The 19296-nt window shown below is 64.7% G+C and overlaps 1 protein-coding gene across 1 annotated transcript in view; it reads right to left on the minus strand.

Annotated features, from left to right (window-relative positions):
- Positions 1 to 3224: 3224 nt before the first annotated feature.
- The window catches only part of SLC9A3 (solute carrier family 9 member A3), a 37409-nt gene continuing 21337 nt past the window's right edge, over positions 3225 to 19296 (minus strand). Inside the window, exons 2-18 of the mRNA XM_067730299.1 lie at positions 15917 to 15936; positions 15500 to 15782; positions 13525 to 13685; positions 12056 to 12134; positions 11242 to 11419; positions 10415 to 10635; positions 9359 to 9561; positions 8818 to 8907; positions 8653 to 8723; positions 7560 to 7689; positions 6282 to 6397; positions 5661 to 5790; positions 5248 to 5424; positions 5044 to 5116; positions 4429 to 4542; positions 3894 to 4134; positions 3225 to 3358 (exon numbers count right to left, since the gene is read on the minus strand). Coding sequence (XP_067586400.1) covers positions 3355 to 3358; positions 3894 to 4134; positions 4429 to 4542; positions 5044 to 5116; positions 5248 to 5424; positions 5661 to 5790; positions 6282 to 6397; positions 7560 to 7689; positions 8653 to 8723; positions 8818 to 8907; positions 9359 to 9561; positions 10415 to 10635; positions 11242 to 11419; positions 12056 to 12134; positions 13525 to 13685; positions 15500 to 15782; positions 15917 to 15936 — 2291 coding nt within the window. The 3' untranslated portion in view covers positions 3225 to 3354. The remainder of the gene's footprint in view (positions 3359 to 3893; positions 4135 to 4428; positions 4543 to 5043; positions 5117 to 5247; positions 5425 to 5660; positions 5791 to 6281; positions 6398 to 7559; positions 7690 to 8652; positions 8724 to 8817; positions 8908 to 9358; positions 9562 to 10414; positions 10636 to 11241; positions 11420 to 12055; positions 12135 to 13524; positions 13686 to 15499; positions 15783 to 15916; positions 15937 to 19296) is intronic.

Consider the following 19296-nt stretch of genomic DNA (forward strand, 5'->3'; position numbering starts at 1 on the left):
AGTCAGTTGGGGCTGGGGGACAACACGGGGCTTCCAGCTGCCCCGTGTACCCTCCTGCGTGGGCAGCCAACGTGGGAAGAGTGGAGGTGGGGCACCTAAGCAGACGTGGCTGTCCCGATGAGGCGACGCCACGTGGAGACGGGGTTGTCGTGAAGCTGCTACCCGCCTAGGAGCACCAGAGGCTGAAGCGGCCCTGCCCTCACCTGATGCCGATTCCCTGCAGTAAGTGGTGTTTGAAGCCACCTGCTTTGTGATACTTTCTTATCCCAGGGAGCGAGGGGAGCCGCAGGAAAGAGCCCCCTCCTTGCTGGAGTCTGTGCTTTCCACCAACATGGAAAGGGCTGTAAATTTACTGGGTAGGCTCCTCTTGGAAACAGTGTCTGTGGACTGCACTTGGACTTGCTGTTTTCTTTTTATAGTAAAATTAAAAATTCTAACTATTAAAATCAAAGGCTGTCTCTGGCAGGGAGGCCCCAAGGATGACCTGCAGGAGATGACCCACAGCCCCGGGCGGCTCCACCTGGGGGACGGGGGTCTGCCTACTTGGCTGCCTCCCCCACCAGCCTCCTCTCAAGCCTGCAGAGCCGCCTCCTTGCCCCCCAGGCTCTGGACCCCGCTGTCCCCACCCACCTCTTTCCAGCCCCAGGCCCACGCCTGGGACAGGTGCTTGGTCCTCCCACTCTGGCCGGGTGGGCTGCCCCTGCCGCAGAAGCCAGAGAGTGGTGCATGTCCAGGCTCTGCTGAGGAGGGACTGGCTCCCGGGGCCCAGGCCGTGCCACAGCCTGTGCACTACCCCTGAGCCTAACGCGCATGCGGGCACACACGTACGCGCGTACTCGTTAATTTCAGGGCTAGAATACAGTCTGCCTGCCGAAGACGCTTCTTAAAGCCTCCTTGATATGAACTCTCACTTGTGAACAAAGTTTTCTCCCAAACGCCTTGAAACATTTTTAATGGACTTGATCAAGCAGCTGTCGTAGGGTCTGTGGTGGGCGCTGCCCAGACGCTGCCGACAGCACGTGGGGCAGGACTTCGATAAGGCACGTGGATTGTGATTCGGGTCACACAAAGCTTGCTTGACTAGACTACATTCACAAAACTAGCATTCACAGTCTTCACCACTCATAGCTTAAAATGCATTCCAATTCCAGTTTCAGTGCAATTTCTCCATTAAATCTCCTTTAGCAATAGAGATCGATAATAGTACACAGTATGCGAGCACTGTAACTACAGAGGTGAGAGTGACTCCTAAATTTGTGTACTTTCTGGTCTACCACAAAGTAGGCCAAAGTTCGGTATTAAATAAATAAGAATTCTTTCCTAATAAAAAATTTTACAAGTTTTCCTAAGGAAATACATTCATAAGACTGTTTACATTCTGTTTTACAATGACAAGAACAGCTAGGATTCTCATTTATGAAATGTATCCGCAGTACTAGGGTTTATAACACCGTGTCACAGACCAAACACAGTCTTTCAGGTTGAAATGTCCGGCCTGGAACCTTCACTCCACGATGCTGCACTCAGCTTGTGCCAGTCACAGAGAGCCTGCCTCCCATTCCCAGAAAACACCGGCTGCGGAGCCAGCCCAGGAGAGGTTGGCCACCTGCAGGCTTACTGTCTACTGTGTCGAGTGGCCGTCCAGAGCTGCTCTTCCCGGCTCAGCCTCTGGCCCTGCAGCCGGGAATCAGATCTGGGTCCAGCGGTCCAGGGGAGTTGTTAAGGCAGCTGGAGATGCCGGGCTGGCTGGGCTGTGGAGTCTGGACCGGCCAGCCTGCTCTGGGTGAACCACTCCTGCAGCGAGTGGACGGAGCATGTGCCTTGGTCTGTGCGTCAGACAAACGGCTGGCTTTTGTGCTCACAGAGTGGGTCAAAATGGCTGCGAGTGTGGGGACAAGTACTGCAAACCGTGTGTCACTCCTGTCCTGGTGACGGCTGAGCGAGCGGCTCACGTGGTGAGCAGATCTGCACATCGGCCTACAGACCCAGAAGCCACCATACTGAGACTGGGGTGTCTGCGGGGCGAGGGCTGGGCTCTGGGAGTCTCAGCACAAAAAGGATGAGCAAACGGAGAACGTTTCTGCGGTTGCACCTACAGTCCCTAAGGTGACAGGTGGTTCAAAGACCTGGTGAGTGGACACGAAGATATCCCGCATCCCACCCTGGAGTCAGGGCTGCCCCAAGGTGAGAAGCCTGGGGGCTTTGGGAGAGGCCAGCCTGGCCTGGAGTCCTGGGTGGGTATCACAGTGGGCAAATCTCATCTGGTTTGGGTCTCAGTTTCCCCAGCAGTGATGAGAATGGACACCGGTGGCAAGAACTCAAGCACAGACTGTCCCTGAGTCAGGGGTGACTGTGGAAACAGTAACACACAAGTGCCGGCTCAGTTCAAATCCAGGACGGGACAGAGGGCCCACAATGGAGCCTCCCGGCAAGGGCACCTGCCCAGGCCTCCCAGAAGGTGGAGGAGGCTCACGGCCCACTTCCTGGCCCGCAGCGGCCTCTCTGCAGGAACCCTATGCAATGCCGAGGTTCAGGCCTTGCTGCACATCTGGTCCCCGGGGAGTCCAGCTCCTGTCCACCCCAGCACCCAAGTGGATGGGTGAGTGTCCAGGGCTACTCCAGGCGACCGGACGACCCCTTGGGAGTGAGGCCATGGAGGGCACGACCCCAGGCGACACGGCCATGGGAGCAGATCCCCGGATGGGCGGCTATGGCGGGGTAGAGACCCCTGGAAGGCGAAGTCGTGAGGGTCGAGGTTATCGCCTGGGGCGAGGTAATGGGTGCAGATCCCGGGAAAGCCGCCGTGATGAGGGCGGAGACCCCCCCGAGGGGCACGGCCATGGGGGGGGTGGAGACCCCATGGGGGCGCGGCCGTGGGGGGGGCGGAGACCCCAGGGGGGCGCGGCCGTGGGGGGGGGGCGGAGACCCCAGGGGGCGCGGCCGTGGGGCACACCCCGGGGGCGAGGTCGTGCGTGCAGACCCCTGGTGGGTGGCCATCACAGCGGCGTTTCCTCCTGCTCCAGCGCGTGCGGCGGCGCGTAGCACGACGGCTGCAGCGAAGACAGCTTGAGCAACGCGGGGCGGCGGCGCGCGCGGGGCCGCTGGAAAGAGCGCCGGCTATGCACGCGGCGCGCCGCCGCCGACCGCGCGTGCGCGCCAGGTAGCCCGCGGCGCTCTGGCCCCGTCCCCGGAGCAGGCCCGGCTCCCGTATCGGGGTCGGGCGGCGCAGTGGGCGGGGCGTTCGCGGGGCTGGGCGGGGCCGGGCTCGGGGCGCGCACGCGCGAGGTCTTTTCGGCGGCGGGCTGGGTCTCGCGCGGGGACGAGCGTCCGGTCAGCGGCGCGTCGGAGCCGGTGTCACCTGCGGGAGAAGCCGGCGTGAGCGCGCGGCAGCGCGGCGCCCCCAGCCCAGGCGGGACCGGGGACCACACCCCAGGCCCGAGGAGGGTGCGAGGCCCGGAGGCGAAGCCGCGGGAAGAAGACTGCCCCAGAGGCGCCGGCCCTCGGGGAGCCCCCCTGCACTGCCCTCGGTGTGAGGGTCTCTCCTGGACTCACTTCTGTCAGGCAGTGGGCTCTCCAGGGCCGCGGGCCTTCAGGGAGAAAAGCACCTTCCCCTTCCCTGTGCCCCGCCCGCTCTGAGCTCACGTTCTCCTAACCGACAGCCTAAAACAGTCACGTCCTTCGACAGCAGTGATCCCCCACCCCGCTCGGTTGGAGAAGCAGGAAGTCAGATGGGTCTTTTAAGAAACGTGCGCTGGAAGAAGAGGCTTGTGAGAACAGGCTTAGAAGGAGGCAGGCAGCTGCCGGAGAGAGTGTGCAGAAGCAGGTCCAGGCGGGAGGAGGCGGGCGCTGCGAGAGGAGCAGAGGAGAGAGGCGGGGTTAGAGGGACCAGTTACATGGGTGTGGAGTTGGGCGGGGCGCGGGGCTGCTCCTCGGGGCCGTCGGCCAGCAGGAAGGAGTCCACGGACTTGCCGCTGAGGCGGAAGGGTGCCAGGCGGTGGAAGTTGCTGGGAGAGTGGGGGATCTGCACGCGGGCCCTCTGGGAGGGCACCACCGTCTCCCCAGGAGACAGCCAGGGTGGCACCGCAGAGAGGATGCCGGGGTCCTCGTCCGGGGAGAACACGGGGTTGTCAATTCCTAGGAGAAAGGGCAGCGGCTCATCAGCTCCCCAGGCACACCCAAGGGCAGAGAGGGAGGGAGCTGCCCTGGCGTCAGACACCAGCTCTTCCGGCGGGCAGCCACAACCTGGAAGGTCACCTGGAAGGTCAGGGTCACGGGCCTTTGGGGGCCACCGGCTCTCGCTCTCCCTTATTTCAGAGCAGAGGCCTCGGCCTGCTGCCCACAACCGTGCGGCCACATGGACCCAGCGCTCCACTGCCCGGCCCTCCCGCCAGTGATCGTTTCTGGGGTGGCAGAGGGCCGTCCCCTCACCTGAGGGGGAGTCTGTCGCTGCGTCCTGCGTGATGTTCGCCAGGAACTCGATCCCCCTGCTCACCTCCTCGGCATCATAGCTGGGGGCTTCCTCAGGGTCTGAAAGTTCCAAATCTGGTGGCAGGGAAGGGGCAGCATGAGGGGAACAGGCTGGAGGCGCAGATGACCTCGTCCCGCGCTCTTGACCGGCGCTCCGGACCGGCCTGCCGAGCCCGAGTGCTGTCGTTGCCTCCACCTCACCCAGCAGCCTCTGGGCAGCTCACGGACGGCGGTGCCCTCAGGGTCGCACCAGCACGGGGCTGGGCAAAGAGAACCACACCGGGGGTTCCCGCTGCCCCCCCCCCCAGCCACACTTGGCCTTTCTGAGGACGGGGGCGAGCTGGAAGGGAGGGGCTGGGACCACGTGGCCACAGGGGAAGGGGATGCGGAGCCCAGCTCCAGGGCACTGCGCACCAGAGCGGCTGCAGCGGGAAGAGCAGGGCAGCAGCCTGTGCAGGAGGGTCCTGCGTGCCGAGGGGAAGGGTCTCCCTGGAAGGACAGCGCTCTGCACCCGCCTGCCCCTCGCGCGTTCCTGAGTCCCCGCTGACCAGCGTTGCTGCCGTGGCCCAGCCGTACCTTTCTCCTTGATGGTGAGATCGTGCAGGGGGCTCACCATCGGCAGTTTCCCGTTGGGAATGCTGCTGTTTCTCTGAGAAACAGAAGGAAACTGCTCACAGCTCTGGGTCGTGCCCGATCCGCCTGTCCACCCCCCGGGAGACCCCCGGCCCTGCCGCCGGGGCACCCCCCTCGGTGAGGCTAGCCCAAGCATGGCGCCCTCACCCGCTTCTGGACGCGCTCCCTCTTGAGCAGCTTCGAGGCCTTCTTGTGCGGGCTGACGCCCAGCTTGGCCGACTTGAAGGACTCCAGGCGTCTCCGCATGGTCCGGCGGAAGATCTCCTTGTCCTGCGTCTCGTCCTCGTCCACAGTTAGCTCGTGTCGACTGTAGAGATGTTTGTACTGGGGGAAAAGGGGGGCCGGACAGTCACAGCTGGTGGTGTCCGCAGGGCCAGGGCCGCCCCCGGACGTGAGCCCGGGGACTGAGCCCCGACCCTCCCCTGCCCCCTCCCGGCCTGCTGGAGCCGTCTTGCACCAAGCAAGGACCCGCCTTGTCTGGGGCGGGGTGGGGGTGGGGGGCGCAGGGAGAATGCTGCCCCGCCCCTAGGCTCTGGCGGGAGGGGTCCGGGCATGCCCACCTCCTGCCGGGGCTTGTACAGGTACTGCTGCAGCGTGTGGTGAGTGGTCATGTCCTCCGTGTCGCGGATGCTCTGTCGCCTCTGCTCCAGGGACTGCATGTCCAGGCGCACCGCGCTGGCGTTCTCCCTCCTGTGCGGGGCCTCGGTGAGTGCACGCTGCGACGCACCCTGGGGGCCGTCCCCCCAAGGGCTTCTCGGCCTCCTAGCAGTGCACCCGCCCCTCCAAAGCCCCGACCTTCTCTCTGGCACATGGCTGCCGGCGGGTGATGTCCAGAATAGCCCTAAGCTGGCCGCAAGCCCCAGTCAAGCACCCCGGCGGAGCAGAGGCCGGAGGCCTGAAATCCAGGACCGGTGGCCCTGTCTTTCGTGGCGGGGGAGGGGGCACTCCCAGTGAGGCCTCCGGCCTTAAATCTGCCGCCCGGCCCTGCCGTGCTGCCTCTGCATCAGTGCCACCACCAGCACCGACTGACACTACGGGGGAATCTGGTGCGGGGGCCCTGGCCCCCTTCCCACGCTCCCTCCGCTCCGTGCCAGGAGCCCCAGCGTGCCCACTGCTGGTGCCTGCGGCTTGGTCGGGGGGCCCGGGGAGAGCCTGGCCCGTGGCAGCCCTGGGGCACGTACAGCAGGTAGGAGATGGAGGCCTCCACGGTCGAGGGGCGCGGGGTGCTGAAGTCCACGTTGACCATGTTGTCCGTGCTGGGGGAGCGGATGAAGGCCAGGGACCCGCGGCGCTCTCCCTGCAGGAGTTGGCGGCCTCATCAGCACCCACGGCCTGGCTGCAGAGAGCCGGGTGCGGCCAGAGGGCCCCAGCTGCCGCGAGGTGCTGTGCGCTGGCCCCCAGGCACCTTGCAGCCACGGGAGAGCCGAGGCCCTGGAAGCCATGGTGGGGACCGTGCTGGAGCTGGACGGCTCGCAGACGATCGTGCGAAGGACACGGCGCCTTGGTGCACCTCGGGGAGTGTCGGGAAGACACTACGAATCCCCCCCGGGATTGGGAAGGTGGCCCTGTCCCCACTGGGGGCTCCAGACCAGCTGCCCTCGTTTACCCCAGAAGGGAATCCCCAGGCCTCCAGAATCAGATTAAAACCACACGGAGCAGAGCCCTGGGGCAACAGTAGTCACACTGCCGAGCGGGGTGCGGCGCCGTGTGCTGGGGTGCTCTAGGAGAGGGGGGTGGAGCCGGGAAGGGTGGCCGGGCGGGGGCCACCCCGCCACGGCAGAGCGGATGCTGCGGGCGGGCCTGCCAGAGGCCGCCGCTCACAGGCACAGCCTGGGGGGACATGCCACCCCGTCTGGTCTGAGCAGGGAGGCGCCCACAGGCCTGGGTCACAGGCACTGACGTTGCAGCAGCGGGTGGAGGGGAGGCTGGCGCCCTGCTGGGAGCCTGTGTTACCTCCTGGGGACTGGGGGCCGTGGAGGGTCCCCGGGAGAGAGGGTGCGGCCAGCAGAGGGGGACACCCCCAGGAGAACACCTCCCACCTTCCAAGCCCCGTTCAGGCTGCGAGGCCTCGGAGGCGTCGCAGTCACAGGGGCGGGATTCGTGCGCTGCACGTTCTCAGCCAGGGTCGGAGGTGCAGACGACCGTCCTTCCAGTAGCTTCCGTCCCCTGGCCTCGCCCCTGCTGGAGCCTGGAGCTTGTGCACATTGGGGTTTGCGATCTCAGACCCACCAGTGCCACAGACTGGGGGCTGTGACATGAGCCATCCTCTGGAGTGCCTGAGGACCTGGGAGCTCAGGTGAGCTCGCGGCTAAGGCCTCGAGAAGGCCGTGCGTCGCCCGCCAGCTGCCCCAGCCCCACCCCGGGACCTCGGGGTGCAGGACCCCAGCAGCTGTCCACACGTGTGTCTGTCTGGCTTCAACCCCGACTGCAACAAAACGAGCAGATGAGACGTCTGGTACCTCAGCCACGTAGCTGATGGCGTCCTTCAGGTTGAGCTCGTGGAAAACATTCAGGATCCGGTCTCGTGATTTCTGGGCTGACCTTCTCATAAGGATTTTGCTGAGGAACCTCCTATCAAAATTGGACCACCTGGGGGGCCAAACCAATAGCTGTCAGCGCTCGGCAGGGCCTGGGTGAGGCCCCAGGACAGAGGGGCGCTGGTGGCGTTTGTGGGGAGCAGGGGCCCCCTCCCACCATCCGGACTCGGGATGGACCGTGTTTGGCTGCTGGGGCGGGACACCTTGATTTCCATTTCCTGTGACAACCACACAGGCGAGCTTTGAAAGAAAGGACGCAAACGCCTCCGTGCTGCCACCTGACCCCTGCCTCCCTGTCGTGTGCGTCGCTCCTACCTTCCTGTCACGGCAGCGTGGTCATCAGCGTGCTGTGCGTAAAAGTGGGATTACACCTTCTCCTCTAATGCCGCGTTGCGAGCAGTTTGCCCGTGACTGCCTAAGCCTCCAGGAAGATGGGTGGAGGGCGGGGTGGGCCGGCAGGGGCGGGGCCGGGGCTCTGGCTGCAGTGCCCTGGCCGCATTTTACCTGCACCAGTGGTAGGCTGGGAGAAGCCCCCGGAGCTCTCACACTTAGAGAACTAGCCTGCCCAGAAGGAGGCTTTAACTCCAACACAAATAGAATATTTGGGTTATTTGGGTCAGAAAAGGAGGTGGCTGGGCCAGACTTGAATGGGCACAGTGGACATGGGGGGACAGGGGTGCCCAGGGGGAGGAGGGGATCTAAAGGAGGGAAGGGGGTTCCCAGGAAAAGAAGGAGAGGGATTCTAGGAGGAGCAGTGGGCTTTGGGGGAGGAGGGAGCTCCAGCGGCCGAAGGGGCAGGAGGGGGAGGGGGGGACCCAGACAAGTGGGCAAGTGGCTTCTGGCGCCTTTGAGGGCAGTATTCTTAGGTCACTAGGGCTTTGTGGGGTTAGGGTTGTGGTGATGCCAGAGATTCCTTCTATAGCCTGGGGGTCCCGAGTCATCAGTTAACAGCCGAGACAAACGTGCCTCTGAATTTTCCTGTTGCAGTTGGGTCGGGGCCACTCCAGCCACTTACTTATCTCTGAGATAATTGTGTCCAATTTGCCCTGATATGTCCTCGATGGCTGAGAGGATGTGGTCAAAAGCCTTTGGGAGGAAAGGCAAGTGGGTCAGCATCACCTGGACAGACCCGTCCCTCCCCCCCTCCCCCTCCCTCCTCTCCTCTCCCCGCTCCCCCTACCCGGCCATGCAGCTTCTCGTTGAGCTTGGGGTCTCGCTGTTCACTTCTCTTCACCTTCAGCCACTGCACCAGGGGCTTGATGGTCAGGCCCTAGAAGACAGGGCACCCGGACCCTGAGGCTGGGGCAGGCCCCACTGTGGCCCACCAAGCCAGCACCCACCCACACCCGCATGGGCAGGAAGGAGCCGCCCCTTAGCCAGGCTCCAGGTGGTCCGTGCCCACCTCCCGGCGGGAAGGAGCCCCTGCCACCTGCGGGTCACCGGACACCCTCGGAGGCCCCTGGCCGGCTCCTCAGATTAGCCAAAAGCAAGGCGAAGTGGGGCCCTTCCCGGGCGTGTCTGGTCAATGAAATACTAACTGGGGTTTCGTTAACCAGCAAGGACCGAGGAAGGACGTTTTTAGGGCAAGTCGCGCTGCATCCCCAGTGGGGCCACGTGGAAACCTACAAAACTTCTCCTAGTTACTAAAATTATCAAACCCAGCTGGGCCTGGAGCCTGTGAGAGTGGGTCCCGCCCACTATGGGAGGGGAGGGCACAGTACCTGGAAGATGACAGTGAAAAAGATGACGATGATGGTGGTGCTGACGAACAGGTTCTTCTCCTTGACCTTGTTCTCGTCCAGAAGGACCACCAGGGCATAAGCCACGGCCCCGCGGAGGCCGCCGTAGGACATGACCACCTGGTCTATGATCTCCAGCTGCACCATCCGGTACCGGTTCAGAACCCAGGTCTGCAGGACGACACCTGCAGGGTCCAGCGTGCGCTCAGCACTTCTGGGAGGGGGACGCAGCCCTTCCATCCCTGCCGAGGCCCTCCTTGCAGCCGCATTCTGCACGTGGGACCAGGAAACTCCACCCTGCAGCCCCCTCCCCACAAGTCCCTTTGTCCACTTTGGACCCAGGCCCCTGCCCTCTGGGCCACCAGCCAACCTCCGCACACCCCGCAGCTCTGCTCCCAGCAGCTCTGGAAGTTCTCAGGCCTCACTGTGACCACGGGTGGAACTGCCCAGCAGCTCCAGGACCAGATGCCACCTGCCCGCAGAGCATCTGCTCCCTGGAGCCCGCAGTTCAGTGACTGTGGACAGAGCGCGTGGGGGCCACCTGGACCGCCTCTTGTCTCCTCCCCTCCCTGGCCCTGGGTCAGCGCCGCACACCAGGGACCAGGGACCTGAGCTGGGTGCGGGCAGCAAGGGTCCTGCCTCTCACATGCCATGGTGACTGATGCTGTCCCCGAGTGGCCACACCAGAGTGAGTCAGTGGGAAGCCACGTGGGGTGCTGGAACCTTCCACTCTGACCTCTAGGTTGTCCTATTTCTGTTGTGAGGCTACAAGGTCGTGAGGAGGCCTGCCCCTTCACTGAGGAGGGCCAGTGGCCAGGCCAGCCTGAGGCTCCCCAGGGTCTCTTGAACCTGCCACTCATGGGGCTGGGGGGCTGGGGGCTAGGGGCAAAAGCATGTCCGGGGCTCCACAGACTCCCTGCAACCAATCCCTGCCATTGGCCGACTGTGTCCCCTCATCCTGCCACCATCCCCGTGGTCCCCATGCCCCCGTCATCCCCATCTTCCCTCCAGTGCCCCCCATGCCCCCCGCCCCCTCACCAATGGCCCGGTACACAGAGATGAAGACCAGTGTGAGCAGCACGAAAGCTGTGTTCCACTTCCAGATGAGAGGGTCCACGGCCGAGATGCCCAGGAACATGAAGATGATGGTCTCGGCCCCGCTGGCCAGCATCTTCATGGCGTAGCGCACCGTGGTGGCGGACTGCTCCGAGATGTTGGCTTTCACGTACTTCTGACAGCAGATGCCGCAGAAGGTGATGCTGCGGGACGGGACGGCCCACCGTGAGGTCTCGGGCCGAGGCTCAGCTCCCACCGGACCCCCGTGGGGCTAAGGGCCCGTCTCCGGGCAGGCGGCACCTCAGGGCCTCTGCGGCGCAGGTAAACGTCCACCCCACAGGTCAGCCCTCCTCTTCGTGAGCACAGGGCTCCTCCTAAGGACTCGGTACCCTGCACTGGGCGTGTGGGCCCCCGCGCCCCGACGCTGCTTACGGCCTCTGGAGGCCTGGGCCCTGCGCTGCGGGGGAGTGGGCTGCCTCATTTTCTGTCCCCACCCCAAAGTGGGCCAGCTCTGAGACTCAGAGCCGCCGGGAGGGGCTGCGTGTGGGCCCTTTCTCTGCTCAGAGCAGGTGAGGCAGCCCCTGACAGTTCTGTGAAAACACCAACTCCTTACTGGAAGGACGAAATAGATCAAATTCTTGGCGCCCACAGTGAGCTCCCACTCAGCGTGGGGAAGTGGGCCAAGCAGAGCTGGCGGGGGATGGGCCACTCCTCCCCTGGGCGGGTCTGCCTGGCGCGTGGGGGCGGTCACCCCGCCCCCCAGGGCCCGGGACCCCGAGGCTGTGGCCCACCAGCAAGCGAGGACTCACGCCAGGATGGCCGACAGGGACAGCATCTCTGACGTGAGGTAGGACAGGTAGGAGAGGACGAACACGAAGCCGGGCTCGATGATGCGCACGTGCTTGGTGAAGCGCGTCACCAGCGAGAGCAGGAAGGCGAAGACGACCCCCACCAGCGTGCCCCCCAGGCTCACCACGAAGAAGGACACTGCAAGGGCAAGGACGCTGCCGCTGGCCCCTGAATGGCCCTTTGTGGCCGCGGCGTAGGCGAGCTGGCCGCCGGCCTCCGGACCGCTCCTTGTTGAGGTCTCCCGCTGACCCCCCGAGGCACCGGCAGCTCAGCGAACAAGAGGCTGATTCTCTCGGAGGACAGAGACAGGCTGGGCGTCGGCTCCAACCTCCACAGGGACAGCTGGGGAGGGGACAGCCCTGCGCCCGAGGGAGGCCTGGCTGCCCCCCCGTGGAGGCAGCACTGCGACCAGGAGCCCTTGTGCAGAGCATTGGCAGCAAGGACTGGGTCCTGGGCCCGCAGGGACAGCCCACTGTCACTGTCCCTGCCCAGAGAAATGCCCGGGACCCCCAGGATACGGGATCCACGGCCTCCTGTTGGGCCTGATGGGGCGATGACCCTTGCCGGCCAGGGTGCCTGGGGCCTGATCAAATCGTGCCAGTGAAACACGTGGGGGAGGGAGGGACCTGTGGCCGAGACTTGGAAGTGGAAACGCCGTTTCCTCCCCGGGCTGTGGGTCCCAGGCCGTCACAGACACCGCCCTGAGGGGCCCATGTTCTGGAGAAGAGACCGGCCCCAGCTCTCCCCTGATGCGTGGCCCCGCCAGTCACCCACCTATTCCTTTCGCGCAGTCCACGCCAGTCACCTTGTCACCACCCAGCGTCACGAAAGATTCGAACACGTTGTACAGGACCTGGGGGGACAGAGGCAGACGGGACACCATCAGCCCTGCCTCGGGCCCCAGGCCCTGTGGAACTTGAGCTGAGTCAGAAGACTGTGGCAGCCGTGTGGACGGAAACCGAAAACCCCCAGGAGGAAATCGTCCCGGCAGCAGTGTGGGGTCTGGGGGCAGGAGAGCAGCCTGGAAGGAGCGAGAACCTTCAGAGAAAACCTGGCCTTTCCCACCGTCGGCTAAGCAGGGCGACCACGAAGCCAGCCCAAGGTGACAATCCTCGACTTCATTTCCCAGGACAAACCCAGAGTTTCATCGTCAGCGACTTTGTTGCGATGTTGGGCCCTGACTGTGGGGTGGCACCCGGGGCATCTTTGCCTGTTGACATTTAAACCTTATCCCACCAAGACGTTGAGATGAACACCCAACACCTCATCCTAGGCCTCGGGAGTGGGCGCTGCCGTGCTCTCTGAGCTCCTAAATGATGCGGGGGCTCCACGTCTGGGGCAGGGGCCCAAGGGGCAGCCCGGGGTGGGCTGCAGGGCCCTAGGGAAGAAACCTGTCCCTGTGCTCCCAAGTCTGTGCTCTCCAGCGGGGGAGAGGGCCCTCAAGGGGCGGGGTGCAAAGCTGTGCTCCCAGAAGGAAACCCACGCAGTGCCGACGCACAGGGACTGGGGGGCGTGGCGCAGCCGTGAAGGCCACGGGACCAGACCACAGCCGCCCCGCTTCTTTCCGGGAATGGGGGTCCTGGGGAGATGAACCTCACAGAGGGGTCAGGTGAAGAGCTCCCTGGCTCGGGCAGAAGTTCCCGCTTCTACGAGACACGAAAGCATGGGGCTTTAAGAGCAAAGGGGAGACCGCACGTCTGCTGTGTCTGCGAATCCGCGGGCCAGGTGCCAGCGGGCTGGCGCTCAGACGCTCCGCCGGCCGATGCGGGGAAGGCAGGCGGCTCTGCGCTGCCCCCGCCCGGGACCTCACTGCCCCGGAGCCCGCGGCCCGGTGTCGCGGAGGACGCCGACGTCCAGTCACAGCCGCCTCCCGTTTCCTGCACCTCTGTCCACCCCGCACGGAGCTGACGTGGGCCCCTGCCGGCCGCCAGGGTCGCGGGCTCCCAGCAGCGCAGCTGATTCCCCTCCGTGGTCCCCGTGAGACTGTGATCGTCCACCGATTCCACAATCAGGAATGGGGGCCCCAGCCGGGACCCAAAGCTGGGAACAGTGCTCGTGGGATTTCAGCAGCAAAGTCGCTAACTGCGAAGGTGTGAAGTGGGCTCTAAGAACCAGACAATCTGACTAAAGCCGCCGGTCATTCTGAGTTAGGAGGCCCTGGAGCAGGACAGCGCGGCAGAGGCGCTGGCGGGGCGCGCGCAGAGGCCCCGAGAGGCAGGTGCCTTCCTCCCGCTTGCGCTCACCACGGTGACGGCGTCGTTGAGCAGCGACTCCCCGAACACGATGATGAACAGCACCTCGTTGACGTGCACCTCCTCAAACACGGCCAGGACAGCCACTGGGTCCACGGCGGCGATCAGACTGCCGAACAGGAGGAAGTCCAGCAGCCCGATGTTCAGGTCTCCTGGAAGACGAGGGGCCGTTGGGGGGAGCCGGGGGGCAGCGTCCCAGGCAGGAGAGCCCTGGTGGGGGGGGGCAGCGTCCCAGGCAGGAGAGCCCGGTGGGGGGGAGCAGCCTGCCCTCCTCCCTGGCGGGTCAGTCCACCACCCACCAGCCCTGCCAGGAAGGTCCCGGGACCGCACTGTGGGCTCAGGGCCGCCAGGCTGTGTGTTCCAGTACCTCATTTCTGCCACGGCCTTGCCCACCTGCAGGGCCTGTCTATGGCCCAGAGCTTCTGGGCGCTGGGCCGCTGTGCCCAGACGCCCCCCAGGTGACCCTTCCTCGGAGGCGCACCCTGGCCTTGGGCCACACCTCCGAGCCTGGAGCCCGGCCGCCGCTCAGCAGAGACCCACCGCTGCTCTCCAGGCGGCAGGGCCCCGGCTCTGGGTGTCCCCTGGGCGCTGCTCTGCTCCATGACCTTGGCTGACACCCGGCCTTGACCAGCTGTGTCACAAGGGCTGAGCACAGGCCTCAGACAGCTGTGCGCCCTCGAGGAGCAGGAATGCCCGTTCCAAACCCCAAGACCTACCCTTGGGCCCGGGAGCTGGAGGTGGCCCGATGGCCTTAGATTGTCCCAACTGCCTAAGGCGCCGCCGATGAAAGCAGTCTAATCGCACCCACACGGCCCCTGCGGCTCAGGCGCCTGGGAGGCCTGGCCGGGCGCGTGCGGCCTCACGCCAGCCTTCGTGGGCTTCCCGGCCGGGCCTGGGGGTGATGCCGGACGGCAGCGAGGGCTCGCGGAAGCGCGTGCTCCCCACGGGGTGAGGACAGAGTCCCGAGGTGACTCCTCCCCACGGGGGACCTTCGGCCCCTGTTTCTTAATAGTCTTGTCACTGCGACTTCAAGGTAGGTCGTGAGCCCCACCGTGGGGCTCGGGGGTGCCCTTCCTTCAGTCAGAGGGCCTGGCCCTGGGTCTGGCTCAGCTGGTGGAAGTGTCTGAGGCCAAGGCTGAGTGTGCACTGGCGCCCGGGGTGCCGACACCCACCTCCAGTGGTCCCCGATGCCAGGAGCTCAAACCGCAGAGCCCGGAGGCGAATAGGGGCGGCCGCAGCCACGCCGGGACGGGCTGCGTTTAGGGCTGTGCAACCGGGCACATCTGTGCGAGGCCTCAGGTGAGCCCAGGCCCCACCTGCTCCGGTTTCCCCGGTGGATAACGGCCAGCTCCCAGGTGGGTGGGGTGCACCTCTGAGGTATGCCAGGGCCGAGGTTAGTGACCAGCCGGCAGGAAGCACCGGCGGGGGTGGGGGAGCAGGAGACGCAGACGCCACGGTGACAGAGGAGAAGCTGGCGCGGCTCTTCCCTGCCGGTTTGCGTAGAAATGACACCCAAACCTTCTGCTCAGGTTCAGGTTTACCTGGGCTCCACGGTCGTGGGACTGGGATGCCAGCCTCTGCCACAGGGGCCTCCTCCTCTTTCCCTGGCCTCTTGGAGATGGGGGGACTGAGGCTGGACCCCATCTCCCCGCCAAGGGGGCGGGACAGCAGCTGGGTTGTTCCCACTGCGCCACCCACTGCCTGACCTGGTCGGACCAGACTTTACTCCCAAGCGGGACACGTGTTTCGGCCTGGGGCCGGGCGTGGGCTGGCTACTGACGACTTACAAGCCAGGAGGGGCACGCGGCCACCGGTGACATCTCTTGATGACCCCTAAGCTCACCGTCCCCCCTAAGGTCTGTGTTCTTCGTCCTGGGCTTTCTTAAACGAGGCTGCCTGGAGCCCGCCCTGAGGACCCCCCAGGACCCTCCATGAGCCCCCCGGTCGGGGGGCAGTGCCCACTCACCCATCAGGCCGCTGCGGAAGACGCCGTAGAGGGACAGGCCAGTGGTGGCCGCGTTCCACACGGTGCCGATGACGGCGTACAGCAGGATGGTGCCCAGGTTGCCGAAGAAGAGGCGGTTGGGCATGAAGTAGCCGGCGTCCAGCACGATGGGTGGCAGCAGGTAGAAGAAGAAGACCGTGGGCGTGAGTGAGAAGGAGGCGATGTGGTCGGCCGCCAGGACGATGCCGCCCAGCACCAGGCCCAGCACGATGAGCAGTGCGCTCTCGGGGACGACGCTGGTGACCTTGTGGGACAGGTGGAAGCCTGCGGGGTAGGGGAGGGGTCAGGGGGGCCGGGACCCCACGGGGGGGCAATGGGGGGTCTGGCCACCAGGCCCAGCACGATGAGCAGTGCGCTCTCGGGGACGACGCTGGTGACCTTGTGGGACACGTGGAAGCCTGCGGGGTAGGGAGGGGTCAGGGGGGCCGGGACCCCACGGGGGGCCAATGGGGGGTCTTGCCTGGCACCACAGGACAGACATGAGCTCGGGAAACAAGGCCCGGCGTCCGGGTCTGTGGCCGCAGAGGAGGCCCTGCCAGTCGCCCTGGCCCCAAGGACACCCTCCTCAGATGTCCCCCTGCCTCCTGCTCAGAGAATGGCCCCCCTCCACAGGGAGCCCCCTGTGATAGGCCAGAGAGGCTGCACGGTGGCTTGGGGACGGAGGCCCGGATTGGTGGGCAGAGTGCAGGGCCTGCAGGCCCCCAGGCCCCACTGACCCCTCCGACATCATCCCTCGTGCCGTACCTGGTGACCGGGACCCTCACCCTGCTTGAAGCCTAGCTGTGTTTTGATCTTCCGTGGAGGAACCCCATGCCGGCCGTCCCCTCTACCTGGCTTTCCTGGGGTCAGAGTGCCCAGGATGAGAGCCTTGTAAGGCCAGGGTCTCAGGGCCCCCCAGCAGCAGTCAGCCCCACCGCCGCAGTCACGCGCTCGGGGGACAGAGGGGCGCAGAGGCCTCCCCAGCGACGGCCCCCTCACCTGTCAACCCTGCCAGGACCTCGAGGGAGGCGTGCAACAGTTGGGGCCATTTCTCCTTTGTTCTATTTTAAGACTCAGGGAAACTGTGATAAGAATCCTGTGTTACGTCTGATTTCAAAATAGCTGGAATGTTGACAGAAGAGGTGGCTCTCCAGCTCGAGCAGTCTGAGGTAGCTCTCGCCTCACTCACGCAAGCTCTGTTTATGGGGAGCTCTTCTTCTGTATTCTAAGGAGAGCTGTCTCCTGAGATGCAAGGACCCCAGGGCAGCAGGGGCGGGGCGTCCAGTGGGAGAGGCTGACCCGTCCCAGCTGTCTCAGGGAAGACTTCTTGGGCCGGGTCCCGCGGGTTCTGATCCAGGAGCCCTGCACCCTGTCCCTGGCCTGTGTCCTCGCTGGTAGCCAGGGGACATCTGGGGGTTAGATGCTGGCTCTCAAGGGGGCTCCCTGAGGAAGGAGGGCCCGTGTCACTGCGCCTCGTCCCCCGGGACGGTCCTCTCCGCGTCTGGTTGAGATGCAGCATGACAGGTGCGGGCCCTGCTCTGTGGCCCAGGGAGGGTCAGGTTTCAGCCGGTGGAGGGAGAACGGGCACTGCCTCCAGGACCCGAGGACCCGCTGGCGCCCCGGCACCAGCTGCACATTTTGATTTGGGAGCGAGCTTCTTCCTCTGAAAGTTTCCACACGTGGCAGGTGGGAGGTGAGGGCCGCTGCTTCCCAAGTAGAGGTGCCCAGGAGCCAGCAGAGGGGTCCCGCCTTCGTGGGGAGACTCAAAGGCCGGGAGGCTGATGCCTCAACGTTTCCACGTGACACAGTTACCAGGCCTCGGTGGCCGCCGCGGGTACGGCAAGGGAGGCCATGCCTCAGCACGAGCCCCAGCTCCCTGGAAGTCCTCCAGCCCTGCCCTGCCCGTGAGCGCGGGGCATCGGGGTTTGGCAGGCTCGCGGCCCCCAGGAGGGGCTCTCTGAGCCCAGCGTCGTCGGAGGGGCCCTGACGTGGGGAAGACGGGCCGGCGCCCCAGAGCCCCATTCTGGCGGCACCTGCTCCCCCCCGGCCACCCAGCAAGGACCCGGAGAGACGCGTCTTCCCTTGACGGTACACTCCCGCACCCCGGGCTGAGTGACGGTCGGTCGGGGCCACCCTAGGCTTTGGGAGGAGACCTGGGAGGCCGTGCCCACGCCCCCTCCGCCCCGTGGCTCCTGGCCCTGACGGCCAAGCGCACAGGGCAGCGCAAGAACCGCTGCAGGCCCCAGGCCCCCCCCGGACACCAGGATCAGCAGGCCCTGGGCCCAGGGGTCCGCACTGGGCTCTGACGCCGCTCGGGAGCTGTGCTGGCATAGAAAGGCCTGCGGCTCTCGCCCCTCCTCTGCACCTCCCCGGGGTTCCCTGAAGTCCACAGACGGCGGGCTCGCCCTCTCTTCTCCTTCCCGATGGGCTCGGCGGCCGGGAGCCGAGTTCGGAAAAGCCGCCCAGAGCCGCAGGCGCGTCCCGAGTCCCCTGCCTGCTGGGCAGTTGTGAGGCGTCCGCTCCTGCCCCCCAAACTCCCAGCGAGCCCCGAGCAAACTGCACGGAGGGCCTCCCCCGGGACCCCACCCCGTTCACCAGAGCTGCTGCTCCCCACGAAATGTGTGTCTCCTGCTGTCCTCCTGGCCTGGCCAGGCTCCAGCGGAGGTCACGTCTGGGACGGCCCCTCAACTGCTCCTTCACCCCCGCGGTGCCCGCTGGTCTGGGGGCCCCTGGAGCTGAGGCCAGCACCGCGGGTCATTGGGCCCAGGGCCAGGTGCGGAGCACGAGTGACCGCTGACCCCTAGCGAACCCCCTGCCAGGGTGGCAGAGGGGGGCGGCCCAGGGCTGGCTTCCGGTCCTGGGGCTCGTGCTCAGTCTTTAGCTGAACGTCTCCCCAGATTAGACATTCCCAGTGGACCTCGGATCTCAATCTCCTCTGACAACCGCGGGGCCAGCGGGGCAGGAAGGTGCCGAGGAACCAGGTGGCCCTTAACAACAGCAACAAAACTCGGCCCCTGGGGAACTCGGAGTCCCAACCCCCCGCCACATTCCTCTACAGCAGCCGGTTACCAGAACATCTTATTAATTTGGAAAACGGGTGGATGACACACAGGCTGACTTCACACCAGATGCTCTTGCTTGGAAGGAAGCCCTGAAAACCCAGAGAAAATGTGACTTGAACCTTTTACCCCTTGAGAAAGAAATATATACACACACAGCGTGGACGGACGGGCGTGCCGTTCCGACCTCTGTGTCTGGCGCTGTGGGACACACACCTCTGTGCACGGCGGGGCCTACTGAGCGCTCACCTGTGTCCTGCACAGATGCCCGTCTCACCTGCCCACGGGGGGTCTGGGGGCGGTGGTCACCTGTCCCTCATCCCAGGCAGGTGGGAGACGGCATCTTAACCTGACTTCCTTATCCTGAGTGAGGTTTGAGCGTCTCTTCCCATTTGGGAGATATTTCTTCCTTTTCTGTGGACCTGCTGCCGCGTCACTGGGTTATCAGACTTTTCTCACCGACGGGCAGCTCGTCACGCACCGGCGCAGGTGTATCTTCACTTTCAAAGGTGTGGTCACTTAGCTTCTTGTTCATGTTTTGCTACGTGCAGATGTCTCCTGTTTACGTAAATCTGTTGGTCTTCTGCTCCATGGCTTCTGAGTTTTGTGTTATGCTTTAAAAAGCCCTCCTTTCTCCTATGTTTTCTACTGAAGGTTTGATGTTCAATTTAACTTTACTTGAATTTCACAAAGAAAATATTTAAAAATAGTCCTGAAACG

This window comes from Pseudorca crassidens, chromosome 3 (genome assembly GCF_039906515.1).
Source record: "Pseudorca crassidens isolate mPseCra1 chromosome 3, mPseCra1.hap1, whole genome shotgun sequence".
Taxonomy (NCBI): domain Eukaryota; kingdom Metazoa; phylum Chordata; class Mammalia; order Artiodactyla; family Delphinidae; genus Pseudorca; species Pseudorca crassidens.